At 29.3% G+C, this 14,202-nt stretch overlaps 1 protein-coding gene and 1 pseudogene across 1 annotated transcript; both read right to left on the bottom strand.

The window, feature by feature from the left end:
• Positions 1–2,020: 2,020 nt before the first annotated feature.
• On the bottom strand, positions 2,021–2,903 carry LOC102601969 (uncharacterized; annotated as a pseudogene).
• Positions 2,904–6,411: 3,508 nt separating this feature from the next.
• On the bottom strand, positions 6,412–7,234 carry LOC102601632 (uncharacterized). Its single transcript, XM_006356078.2, has one exon. It carries the CDS (start codon positions 7,108–7,110, stop codon positions 6,562–6,564), a length of 549 nt encoding a protein of 182 aa, XP_006356140.1. The 5' UTR covers positions 7,111–7,234; the 3' UTR covers positions 6,412–6,561.
• Between the last annotated feature and the right edge of the window lie 6,968 nt (positions 7,235–14,202).

Raw genomic sequence — 14,202 nt, forward strand, 5'->3', positions numbered from 1 at the left:
ATAATAATAATAATATAATAATAATAATAATTCAATATGGGCAATTTGGAAATTGTATAAAAGAATTAAGGGCAAAAAGGTAATATACTTGGTCAACATAAAAGAGCTTTTAAGTTAAAAAAAAAAAAGCTCCCCCCCCCTAGCTTTTAGCTTTTGGCTTAAAATAAGTCATTTTTGACTTAAAATAAGTCACTTTGATAATTGCCAAACACTCTAATAAGTCAAAAACTGGCTTTTAAGCCAGTTTGACCAGCTTATAAGCCCATCCAAACAGGCTCTTCGTCAATTCCTCTCAAAATATATAAAAAAATCAATTAAGTAGTGTATATGTATCTGCCTAGGGAGGTTTCCAGGTAAATGACCAACCTAAAAAGCGAAAGATTTCCTTTACAAAGCACTACAATAAATAATAAAAGTTACTCCCACCGTTTCATAGTTTTGTTCTATATATTTTGATTTGATACACAGTTTTAGAAAGTAAAAAAGATTGTTAAAATTTGTGATTTTGAATTTAAAATATGTTAAATATACTAAAAAAAAAATTAATTTTGTGATTTAAATATGCCAATAAAAAAGTTGAAAAAATTATGATTTTAAATTAAAAATATGTCAAATACTAGTCGTATGGTTAAATATGTCAATTAGAAAGTTGAAACAGAGTAAAAGAGAAAGCAACGTTTATTTTAGTAAAAGAGAAAGTTGAACATAAGACGGTAATGCTTTAGGGAAATTGACAGAATTGCTTTAGCTAAAATTCATTCAAAGCCACATTTCAGCAGAATTGAAAAATAGTCACTATCTGAAATTCAAAATTTTCACGATATGGATATTTTTCTAAAACATAAGAAGATCGAAGTCACAGAATTATTTATTTATTTTGGATGCTTTACGAAAATGTTTATTTTTGGATCATTATTGGTTGTATAATTTTTACTATATTTTATCCTTACATTCAAAGTTAATATACTATAAAAAAATCTAGCATTTGGGGTTGAAAATCTATTAGATTGTCATTTAACCTCTATAAAAATTTCAGTTTATCTATAAAAGGAATCTTTAGATCATGATCTAAAAGGTCCATAAAATTGTGAAAAGGAAATGTGTGATACTACCTAATTGAAGTTTGAAGAAATTATTCCTTTTAAATGGAATCTTACTTTAGTTAGCTAGGTGAATCTATGTAGTCAATTGATTTAGCTATTTGAATTTTTACTTTTATCCTAAAATATTCAATTTTTACTAGACTTTTGATATATAATTGTATGCGTCTAAAGTTTCAATCCTGAAATACATCAACATAGCAAGCAAACAACAATATTTATTTTGAATTTATGCGAAGGTTATAATCTTTATGAAATCTTTAAGAAAAGATACGTAATTCCCTTATTCTTCTTTTCATGGTTGTTCTTGATTGATGGAATACTTGCGGGTCAACACTTGGAGCGAAGACTTCTTGGTATGCGGAAGACTTGCAAATCACCACTGAAGAGCAATGATTCTCTATGTATTTATGTCTTCTTCTTCCTCCCTTTTTGGTCTTATGAAGACCCTTTTATATAGTTGTGAGCTATAGTTTTTGGGGTATTTCGATCTTCATATAATTTTCGAGGACCTTGGGCTTGAAGAGCATAAGTTGGGCTTGTATTGTCAACTTAATGGACTGACCAAAATGTAATTTGAACTTTATTTAAGTCATATACTTTTACTTAAATATTAATTTAACTTTATTAATCAGTAATTTGACTTGATCAATATATCATGAATTTATGAATTAATCCAAAAATTAATACTCATGTATTTATCAATAAAATTTCACTGTCTACCATAGTCATGCAATAACATTTTCTCTTTGACTCGAAGGAAGGAATAAAGTTTAACTTAGCCTGCTAACCTTGTTCAATATAATATTCTTAACTTTAACTTGTAATAATTACTTTTTGCTTTTCTATTCTCAAGAAGAAGGAAAAAAGAAGCTACGTATAGTAACTAGTAGTTGACAATCAAATTAAGAGAATTTTTGTGGATGCAAAATTTCAGGCTACTCAGAGCCCTTGAATGTATTAATTATAGGATGAAACAAATTAACTAAAGGAGGGTATCATCACATTTATAAACTCTTAACATTCAACTTTTTCTAAAAATTACCGGAATACCCCAACAAGAAAAAAAAATGTTAAACATTAAGCAAAAGCAGATGCAGCCTCTCTTCTCAAATCTCTGTAGAATCGAGAAATGAATTCATCAGCTTTCTCATCAACGTGGCTAATGATGTCACCATTATCATCAGCTTCTCTTAGTGGAAAGGCGAGTCAGTGATCCTTAATTGCCTCACCGTTGGAGTCCTTCCGAATCCAGGCAAAGCAGGTGATGCTGTTTCGCTCTGAAGCATTTCTAATGCCTTCAAAACAGCAGCGTTCATCATTAAAACGTCGTCGTGTTCAGGCTGATTATGCTTATTAATGCGCTTGTTGATGTTGAAGGGGAGGTGAAAAGCTGGGCTGTTACTGCAGCTGAACTCGTAATACTCTTTTGAAATCGATTGATGAATATTATTATTATTATGGCCCTGAAACATCAGATTTTGGAACGCGGCCTTTCCAGCAATCTTACCACGTTTCATTAATAAGTTGAGATCGAACATTAGTTTCCTCTTTGATGATAATCCTTTTCTCAACATGAAATAAGCCACACGAACTATTTTCCAGAACTTTTTCCCTATAACTGGCAATATTTTTTGATCCATTTTCACGTACGGAGAATTTTTTTATTTTTTTTGAACTGTGAGTTTTTGTTGGTTAACTTGAGAAGGAGAGACAAATATTGATGAAAGCCAAGAGAGAGCTTTAATTTAGAGGAGAGTTGTTTGTTATTGTGGTTTATGAGAAGCATTGAGTGAGTGGTATATATAGGGGGATTTTCATACAGAGGAAAAGGACGCAGTGAAGTATTCTATATATTTTTAAGTAGACACGTTTGGGCACGGAATAGACCACGTATATTACTTGTTGAGATTCAATTATACTATTGCTTCAATTATTAGAGGAGGAAGTAGTCTTTAAAGTCACTGTCACCCATGCTTTTCACGTGAATTAATTGCAAATTTGAGGCCAATAGCAAGTAACCTCTATATTATTTTCTTAATACCAAACACACTCTTTTAAGTCTTTATGGTCTGCAAGGAAAAGGAGTAAAGGCAAAAAAGGGGGTGGTGGGGCCTGAAGGTACAGTTATCCAAATGTGACATTCAAATTATTGAAGAAGGCGTTTGAAATGTAACAAACAATTTCTAAAAATAACTGCATATTCAGTGTGAGTAGAGGATATAATTATGTGTCTTCAAATCTATTCTATGGTACAACAATAATTGTTAAAGAAAGATGAGGATGAATATGCAAGACGTTACATATTAAAAGGTCTCTAGCTTTTAAATTTTTTAACAGTTTGAAAACTCCTCGGTTCATTTTTATCTATCATTAGACTTTGATCAATATTTTACGTTATATTTTTTTATAATATTAATATAAGAATGAATATCATTTCTTGTAGTTTTCGAACATTTAAAATATTGAATGTAATATAATTTAATTTAGCTTCAAAATTAATCATATTAATTCTTATTAAGTGAAATATAACAAGTAAAAATAGACGAAAAAATATCATACAAATGTACATAAGAGAGATGAAGCAAGTCCCACGTGTCTTCATATAATAATTCTAATTACACCTCTATTATTTACATGTCAATCAGCTAAAATGGGGCCAATAATTAAAATTCCTTCTATAAATCATTAAATTATGACTGATTTGTTCTTTTTGCATCTGAACATTCACCTTAAGCGTAACACGAAACTTAATTAATGATATTAAACAAGTGCTTACGTAACTTAATTGATAAAATCAAATTAATTAGTCCAATAATTTGATACGATATTTTTCTAGAATGCATATAATTTGTCATGTGACCATAACGTTGAACTACTCTTATAATCACATTTTCTCTTGGACTAGAAGGAAATACAATATGCTTTACTTCAACTTATAATTATTTCTAATTTCTCTTTTTTGCTTTTCTTATTTTCAATTAAAAAAAAAAACGTAACAAGAACACAACAATCGAACTAAGAGAGAATTTTTGTATTTCAGGACTACTAGCTACTCACAGCTTTTAATGTATTCTTTATGTGTAAGTTTTAAAGTTTGACACATTTGGGCACGGAGCAAATTATAGAACTTCTAAATAAACAAAAATTAGAAAGTAACTCCAAAAGCAAAAGCAAAAGCCATACCCAACACAAAAGAAAATTCAGCTACTTTTGCTGGAAGAAAGAGGGATACAAAAGAAGTGGTCAATTATTATAATCTTACCTAAATTCGTAAATCAAATTTGTCTTTACAATTATTTTTCTTAATTAATTTTCTAATGATAAAGCATATCTTATACTCTTAAGAATTTCTTTGATTCACTATTGGCTCCCAAAAGTTCAATTAAGTTTTGAATATTCAAGCAACCCATGAGTTCTATATACTTGCAAATAAAGTTTGAGAAAATAATAACAATGTGTTATTAACTCCCTCACTTTTTCAACTACGAGTATTCTAACCCACATAGTTTCAACAAAACATTTTCCAGCAAATACGTAGATAAATATGCAATAGAGTTTGATGAGTTGAAACAACAAAAATCAACCATCTAAAATGCAAATAATAGTCTTTTATAAGAGATAAAAAAACATACTAGACAAATATAAGGGAAAATATCGATACCACAATTCAATAGACTTTTCAAATTAAAATATCGATGTTTCAATTTTCCCTAACAAAATTATTGCAAAAATATAAACCTATTAATAGTTGTGTCCACGACCGGGGTGGCTCAAGGGACATGAGGTAGTAAAAAAAACTTTATTTTAGGACATCTACATTTTGAGAGCTTTAAAAAATTTAATAGTTAATTTTGTGAAGTTAATTTTTCTTTGATAATATTAATGATTGTAAAATAACAAGTCCAAAATCTAAATTAAAAAAAGGAAAACTATGTATATAGAAATATTTTAAAATTTTAAATTAAATTACTCAAATTTTCATAATAATAAATAATGTTTTTATAATAATATTCAAGTATTATATTGAGAACACATGACTAATATCGTGTTATTTAAATTATTCTTTATTTTATAAGTAATAATTTTACCATGTAAATTATTATCATAGATTAATACTACACTAAAAATCATAACTATGAAAAACCAAGAAAAGGTAATACAAATTTTTTTTTATATATGTCTATATACCTACTGCATACTAAAATTTGATTTTAGATCACTAATTTTATTAAAATAATAATACATAAAATTTAAACATGCATAACAAAAATTTACACTAAAAGCTAACATCCAAAAATCCACAAGAGCACCTTAGAAAAAATGCAAGCAAGAGTATCAACTTGTAACTTGCATTGAGACAGTGTATTAATGTTTCTTATTTTGGCGTTTGTTCAAATTAGATGACATTATATTTACCTCGATAGTTTTGAATATTTTAGAATCAGTTTTAAGTTCTAACTCGTAAAAGTATTGCAAATTTTTTACTTGAATATTGAATATGAAACAAATTATTATCAAAATTTAAAAGAAATCAACTATTAAGTAGGTTTTCAATATCACAATCATTATAACAAATATATGCTTCACGGTTCATTAAAACAAGTTATGATTATTCAGAGAAACATATGGATTCTGAATCTATTGAGATGACTCAAGAATTTTGCTCATTCGATTACGTTAGTCTTGGACAGATTTCGTCAACGAAATTTTTCGATGAGCTTTCTGTTAAACATTATATAAACGTTTTCTCTCATGTACGATGTACGGATGGTTTTGCTTCTGTCATTTGCCAATTGCGGCAATTCTCTGGCTAGAATAATTTTTGCAAATATTGCCATGAAAATCATAAGTGAAATCTGAAACTTCCCAGTGTCATTTTTTACCTATATGGTCAAAAGTGGGATATTTTTAAAATTTTCTCTTAGACATGTGCAAGAATCCAAATATGTATTTAGACCAAATTAACAACTTAAGCTAAAATTGAGGGTTTGATACTGTGAAATTCCAAAAAAAGAAAATTTTGTTTTACATGAAACAAAAAAATAATCCAAACTCCCATTAAGGTAGGTTTGATAGGCGGGTAACGTTTAATTAACTCCGATTCAATTATGAATTTTAGATTAGATTTTTATCTTGGCAAAGGAATAAACTTAACTTTCTAATTTGTCCTAACCGCGTTTAATATAATAGGCTTTATTTTAACTTTTAAGGATTTCTAATTTAGCATTTTACTCCTCTTAATTATTTTCAAGTTAAAAAAACTCAAGTGTAACAAGTAGTCGACGATTAAATTGAGAGTGAATTAATGTGAATGCAGAATTTCAGGACTACTCACAGCCTTGAATGTATTAATTATGGGACGAAATTACAAATTATCATCACCTTTATAAACTCTAAATTTTTTATTTTTTTTTTGAGTTTCTCCTCTAAGAAATTCTGGAATATCACAACAAAAAAATTAAGCAAAGGTGGAAGCTTCTCTTCTCAAATCTCTGTAGAATCGAGAAATGAATTCATCAGCTTTTTCGTCTACGTGGTTGATCATTTCACCGTTATCAGTATCTGATGTTAGAGGAAAAGGCGAGTCAGTGATTCTTAATTGCCTCACCGTTGGAGTCCTTCCAAATCCAGGCAAAGCAGGTGATGCTGTTTCGCTCTGAAGCATTTCTAATGCCTTCAAAACAGCAGCGTTCATCATTGAAACGTCGTCGTGTTCAGGCTTACTAATGCGCTTGTTGATGTTGAAGGGGAGGTGAAAAGCCGGGCTGTTACTGCAGCTGAACTCGTAATACTCTTTTGAAGTTGATTGATGAATATTATTATTATTATGGCCCTGGAACATCAGATTTTGGAAGGCGGCTTTGCCAGCTATCTTACCACGTTTCATTAGTAAATTGAGATTGAACATTAGTTTTCTCTTTGATGATAATCCTTTTCTTAGCATGAAGTAAGCCACACGGACTATCTTGTAGAACTTTTTAGCTACAACGGGCAATTTTTGATCCATTTCTCTGTCTAAAAATTCACGTATAGACTTTTTTTTATTTAGTGATTGTGAGTTTTTGTTGGTTCACAACTCACAAGAAGGAGAGACAATTATTGATGAAAGCTAAAAGAGAGGAGATGGAGTTTGGTGTGGTTTTATGAGAAGCAATGAGTGAGTGGTATATATAGGGGGATTTTCCTAAAGAGGAAGAGGACGCAGTGAAGTATTCTAATATATTTTTAACTTTTTAGAATTGACACGTACATTTAGGCACGGAATAGACCACGTATATTACGACGACTTGAGATTCAATATTATATTGCTTCAATTATTAGAGGAGCTGATTTTCTAGATCCAGAGTCCTTTTAAGTCACTTTCAAAGATTTTTCTCCCTCTCCTTTCACATGAATTAATTGCAAATTTTACTATATTATTTTCTTAATAGCAAACATACTTTATGGTGAAAGGAAAAGGAAGAGAGAGACTAAAGAAGGTAAGTGGAAAAAAAAGGGCTTGAAGGTACTCAATCATAGAGGAAGGAGTTTGAAATGTAAGTTAAACAAAACACAACAAACAATTTAAAAAAAAAATGCATATTTAGTATTGAGTAGTGGATATAATAATTATGTATGTCCTAATCCATTCTATGGTACATTAATAATTGTGAGAAAGATGAGGATGAATAGGCCAAATTTAAAGGTCTCCAGCTTTTACATTAATTAACACATTTTCTGAGATTGTATATGGCAGTATTGTACTTCACGATTTTAAATTGAGATCAATGATCGTTATTTTTAGTATTCTTCGTATAGTTAATTTTGAATATTTAAAATTTAATTTAATCAAATTAATTCTTTTAATATTAAATATGAAAAGTCATTAAAGAAAGTATTATCTCATTAAACAAATCCTACAAGAATTCCACAAGTTTCATAAGAGAGATGAGTGTGCTGCCTTGGCTCAATTAATTTCAATAGCGTACGAGTGCAAGTAACCCTTCATAGGAGAAAAATCCACGTGGCTTCATTATGGCCTAGTAATTACATTTACACCTCTATTATTTACATGTCAATCACCTAAAATGAGGCCAATGATTAAAATTTATTCTAATAATCATTAGAGCTTTGATTGATTGTTCTTTTCAGTTTATCCAATTTCACCCGGACATTCTAACGAAGAACTTAATTAATGATTTTAAACAGGTGCTTAAGAAATTTAATCGATCAAATTGATTGACTATAGAAAGCTCCTTGTAATTACATCCTTCACTAAATACAATAATATAATTTTTTATTTACAAGTTTAGACTTTGGCTTTTATAGGTTTTATAATTTGAATGTACAATGGTTATTTACATCAGAGGTCCAAAAATAACTAGGTCCATTTTAACCGGATCAAATACAACTTAATTTACTCTTCAATAATTTAGAATAAAAAAATCACTAATAAATGTTTCAATTTTCAAATTTGAACTTGTAATATAGAAGTACATTTGATAACAATTGAACCTATTTAATTTAAATCTTGAATACCTCAAGAATTACTTTTCTTTTATAAAAAGTGTGCATGCATAAAATTAGGCAGCTTTATTTATGATTATTATTGCCCACTTACGTAAAAAAAAAGTACTACAAATTGTAAGACTTCTATAAATAAACTCAAAAGAGAAAGCAACTCTAGAAGCAAAAGCCATACCCAACACAAAAGAAAATTCAGCTTCTTTTGGCCCGGGGAAAGAGGGATACAGAAAATTCAGCAATTTTCACATATAGCAAATATAAAAATTATATTTGTGTGTTGTAGCTATAGTTAATTTGCATAATTGCGCTTCATAGCAAATTTTATGTTTGCTATGGAGCTTTTGATTTGTATAATTTGCTACAAACATCCAATTTTATACAAATTGTTTAGTTTTGTATAAATTCATTTATACATTGTAATTTATATAATAAGATATATATTTGTATAATTATAAGTGTATAAGACGAAAATATATGTATTTGTATTTGTATATACATTTTTCTCTCGCTTTATACAAACACACACGTTTTATACATTTTATACCGAAATGTATAAAACAACTAATTGTATATCGAATCAGATGGCAAAAAAAGTGGATGTTTGCTGCGAATTACAATTAAAATAAACTATGGCTATATCATTTAATTTGAATTAATAGTTTGTTATTTCATACAATTTTCCCTTATTAAATTCCACAAATCTAATTTCTCTTTACTTTTTTTTTCTTAATTAATTTGCTAACAATAAAGACATATATTATTAGTAAAGACTCACTTTGATTCAGTTGGCACCCAAAAGTTCAATTAAATTTTGACTATTCAGGCACCCCAAAATTTCTTTACTTGCAAATATAAAGTATGAGAAAATATTATAAAGTTGTTCCAAGTTCAAACCCACTCAAAACGTGACCATGTACCATGCTATTTGTTGCGCCGTAATTTGACTATTTCTTTAGAAAAAATCACTTTTTGAAATGTTCTAAGTATAAAATAATTTGAAAAATACTTAGAAAGAGTCGCCACTTAATTTTTTAAAGAAATTAAGAAAACTTATAAATTTCAAAGATTTAAACAGAAAAAATCATTGAAAATACCAAAGAAGGTTCGAGGTTCAATTTACACTTCGAGAAGGGTTTAAGCATTCGAAGTGTCCGCTAACATGCGGTTGACCTGCGACTTGACTAAAATATATTTGACTATTTTTTAGAAAAAATAATGATTTAACATAAAAAATAATAACTTACAATATATTCGATTAACTTTGAGAAAATAATTAAATAAATGACTCATTTTATTTCATTTTCATTTTTTAGAGAAAGGGGTCAAAAATGAAATACTTGGCTTGAAATAAAAGTGATTAGAATAAAACTAGATTAATTAGAATTTATTTAATTCATTTTAAAATAACTTAAACCAATTTAATATATTAAAGCATGAAGATCATTTTAAATTAATTGAAGAATAAAAGTTTTGACTAACGAGAAAATGACTTAAGTAAGTATTTATAATAATATTTTACATTATAAGATTAACTAAAAAAAAATAGTTAGATAAAGAATAATTTTTAAATTTTTGGAAAATTGGATCTTAATTGAAACAACTTGGTCAATTAGGACTTTAACAAAATTAAAATTTATTTACGTCATTTTTTAGAAATAATAATTTGAACCAACTTGGTAGACAAACCAAGACACTATTTTAATCTAATTAAAGATAAGTGAAAGTTTTTGACTAAAAATATTTGAATAAGCATAAGAGTTGATAAAATGAATTTTTTTTAAAGAAACTAACATAAAGAAAATGGTTTATCTTTTGGGGAATTTAATTAAATTAAGTCGCAAATAAAAAAAAACAAATAAATAAATAATCACACAATTAAATAAGTTAGAAATTGAATTTGGGCCTCCTTTTTGGGCCAATTTCGCTGTAATTTCTGGGGATTTACTCAATCCCGTTTTTGGTATACAGCTGATGTATATCAGTGTATATCGGCATGTATATCAGCCCTTTTCAGGTATTTCCTGCTTCCAAACATATGTATTCCGCCTCAGCCCTGTGTTTTTACGTTTTGGGCCTGAATATCAGCGTATACCGCTGTATACAACATGTATACAACCCACTTTCGACTTTTCGGGACCTGTAATTTAACTTTCCGGCAACTTGAACAAGATGAGGCTGACTCGAAATAATTCATCGATATGCAAGGGTGGAGTCGTAAGAGAACTCAGATTGATGTCACATATAACAAAGAAGAAGAGAAAAAACAAAGAAGAGGATTAGTGTCTATACTTGTACAAATTAAAAATAGAACAACACATCATCCATGAAGTCATTATCATGATCTTACTGCCCAAGATAGAAAAAGAACAATGCAACAAGAGAAATGAATTGTAGAGCACCAAGAATCAATTGTAATTTAGTGCTACACTACCTATTGGACTTAAAATTAAGAGACAATTAAATGACGAAAACAAATTAAACAAGTAGGAGCATTAATTCTTACTACTTTCTTCACTGGAACAAGACCAAAATAAAATCACGTGAATACCAAATCAGTCCATATATACATCACCAAAGGCATGCTTGACAAGGGTAACAATTCAATACATGCTAACGGGAATGCTTGAATCGCATAAAAATGAATTAGGAACGGACATACAATGACTCTAACACATACTCAAAACAACTACTAATATAGCCAAAATAATTGTAGAGAAAGAGAGAGCAAGCATGTGAACTCCTACATGTTGGACCGAGAAGGGAGCAACCTAAGACATACTCTTAAAATGCGACGAAAAACTCATTGATTCGGATAAGAGTCAGTGAGTTAAAGCCTTTATCACAATCTAGCCTAACCAAACACATACTAGTCAAAATAAATGTTGACTCTAGCTTATTCATAGTTAGGCAAGAAATAAAAAAAAATAAAAAAAATCAGACAATAACAATTAAATCTTCAGCAAATGGGCTACTGCTACATCACCAAAAATAGCTAAACAATATACAAATCATGCTAAGAAATATACTTTCCAAAGAGACCAACAAGATGACAAATCTTAAGGCAGCACAACAATTCCTAATTAATATACAACAGCATAGCATATGCTTCAGCCTTGCAACAAAATCATTCGATGCCTACATATATATTTGAATGCTAAGACCGAGAACAAATGAGCAACCACCTCTAATACGTACCCAACTCTCGATTAACCATGAGAAGTCAAACACACTCAAGCGATCTCAAAATCAAGAAAAAAAATCAGCCGATATGAACAAATACAATTTATTCGAGAAGAAAGGAAGAAAAGTAAGAACAAGGATATTACCTTTCCCGGAGCAGCGATACTAGAAACAATGAGCAGCGGAGAATACCGACTTCTTCTCCCACGAACTTCGAACACAAATAGCAGGCTGAGAAAATCCGAGCGGCGGGATATCCTCGAAAATTAGAATCAGAAAGCTAAATATATCGTTTTGAAGTGCAAAAATGACTATTGCCTCGGAACTAAGCTTAAAACTTGTCAAAAAATCCCATTTTCCCAAAAAACTCTCTCCTCCTAATTGTGACCCAAAGAGACGAATATATAGACGGAAATTAGTGTGAAACGATTGTAATTTGAATTTTGAATTGCTCTTTTCGAAGCAACAGTGGAGAGATTCAGAAATCTCTGAAAAGGGGACGTGAGAGTAGTTGGACGTTGCAAGCGAGGAGGACGACAACTTTTCTCCGGATTTGCCGGATTGATGCGACTGGGCGCTGGATTTCCGGGATTCTTGGCGTGAAGAAGAAACGCGATGGGGTCGGTTTGGTTTCGTGAAAGAAGAAGAAGACGCAGGGGTTGGGTCTGGTATGCTGTATTGTGGGTTGCTATTGTAATGTTGTTTGGAATTGATGTATGGGTTACTGGAAATGGGCTGGGATATGAAGTGGGATAGTGGAAATTGGGCCTGGGTTTGTAATTAGGAATTGGATTGGCTAAATTTGAGAGGAAAATTCCCAAAACTTGGTCTTTTAATGAGTTGGAGCAAGGTGATGAGATGGCTAGAATTGCAATAAAAGGGTAGGCAAATAAATTAACAATCTAGCCAAATTGAATTCTTTTAGTTAATTCGGCTAGTAATTAAATAAGACGAATTAATATAATTAACTAACGAACTTCTTAATCTCAACAAAATAAAATAATTAACTCAATTATAACTAATAACTCGAAAATATAAACTATTAAATAAACTAATTAATCAAATATTTAAATAAAACTAAAATCTTTTTTGGGACGATTTTTGAATATTTATAAAATATACCCATTATATACATAATTATATAAGATATGTTTACCATTTAAAATATCATAAAAGGTGACAAAACTATTTAAAATAACTTGCAAAATATTTTGAATTTTTATTAAGTCAATTATTTTAACTCGTTTGGAAATTAAGAAGCTCAATGATTAATTTATATTGTGGACGTCCAAAATTGGGTGTCAACACTATTAACTAAACATGTGACAATCTAAAAGATAACAAGAAGTGTAAGGTTTTAATTCTTGTTGAAATTAAATTTATTATTCAATTTTTATATCTAAATTTTTTGAATTTTATAGTTTCTTAGCTAGCTGGAAAGCACATCTGTTAAGCTAAGCTTGATCTAATAAAATGAGTAAAGTTGGTTTCATTAAAACAAAATCATTTTTTAGTACCAATAAATATGCACATGGTTAAAAAAAGTATTAAAGTCTTTATTGACATTAGTTAATCGCTATTGAATTCAATATCACTATAGATTTTAATATCATTTATTAAAAATATTAAAATATAATAGTCACTAATAATTATCTTTAAGAAATATATTTAGCGGTAACTAAGTTTTATTTACTTTCTCTCGAGCTAGGTCCTTCAAACGTATGATGTTATTATTATATTTAGAACCGTCCTTTAAAGGCTGCTGAAGGTAGGCAAAGTCAACGACCTTTTTGATTTGTCAAACTTGCGGTTATTCATCTTTTTATTTATTTCATGTCAAATTATTTGCCTATGCTTTTATTATCGCGTATGAAATTTCTTTTCCACAATTAAAACCAACCTATGCTTTTATTTCTGCATGCAGATGTCAAAATCTAAACTTGGTTAGGTCTTATTACCAAAAGATATTGGAATACAATTTTAATACTTCAAGCTAGGATTAGTGGTAATTGGTAAACTTGTATTGGAGTTCATTCATTTCATTCTACAACTCTCCCTTCATTCTGATTTTTTCTTCTTTGTATTTTAATATTTTGTTTGAGAAAAAAACATAGGAAAATTAGATATGAAAGAATTTTTGGAATTGTATATTCAATATGAGTTGTATTGCTAAAGACAAGGGTATATAATTGAATAGACTAAAACTCTTAAGTTAGGTTAAAAACTAAGCAATTTCAAACAATATAAGAGAAATTGATAAATATATATAATATTTACCAATTATTTTAGTTTAATTGATATCTCGATATTTTAGTCCCTGGTGGCTAGTATCAAAATAAATATGACCTATTAAAGGCTTGAAAATACTACTAAACTCAAAGGACCATGTCTTGAAAATGTTGATAAGGAAATG

Source organism: Solanum tuberosum, unplaced genomic scaffold, assembly GCF_000226075.1.
Source record: "Solanum tuberosum cultivar DM 1-3 516 R44 unplaced genomic scaffold, SolTub_3.0 scf00215, whole genome shotgun sequence".
Taxonomy (NCBI): Eukaryota; Viridiplantae; Streptophyta; class Magnoliopsida; order Solanales; family Solanaceae; genus Solanum; species Solanum tuberosum.

Excerpts from the sequence above, each read along its gene's own strand:
- LOC102601632 (XM_006356078.2), bottom strand. The coding sequence starts at position 7,110 with ATGGATCAAAAATTGCCCGTTGTAGCTAAAAAGTTCTACAAGATAGTC.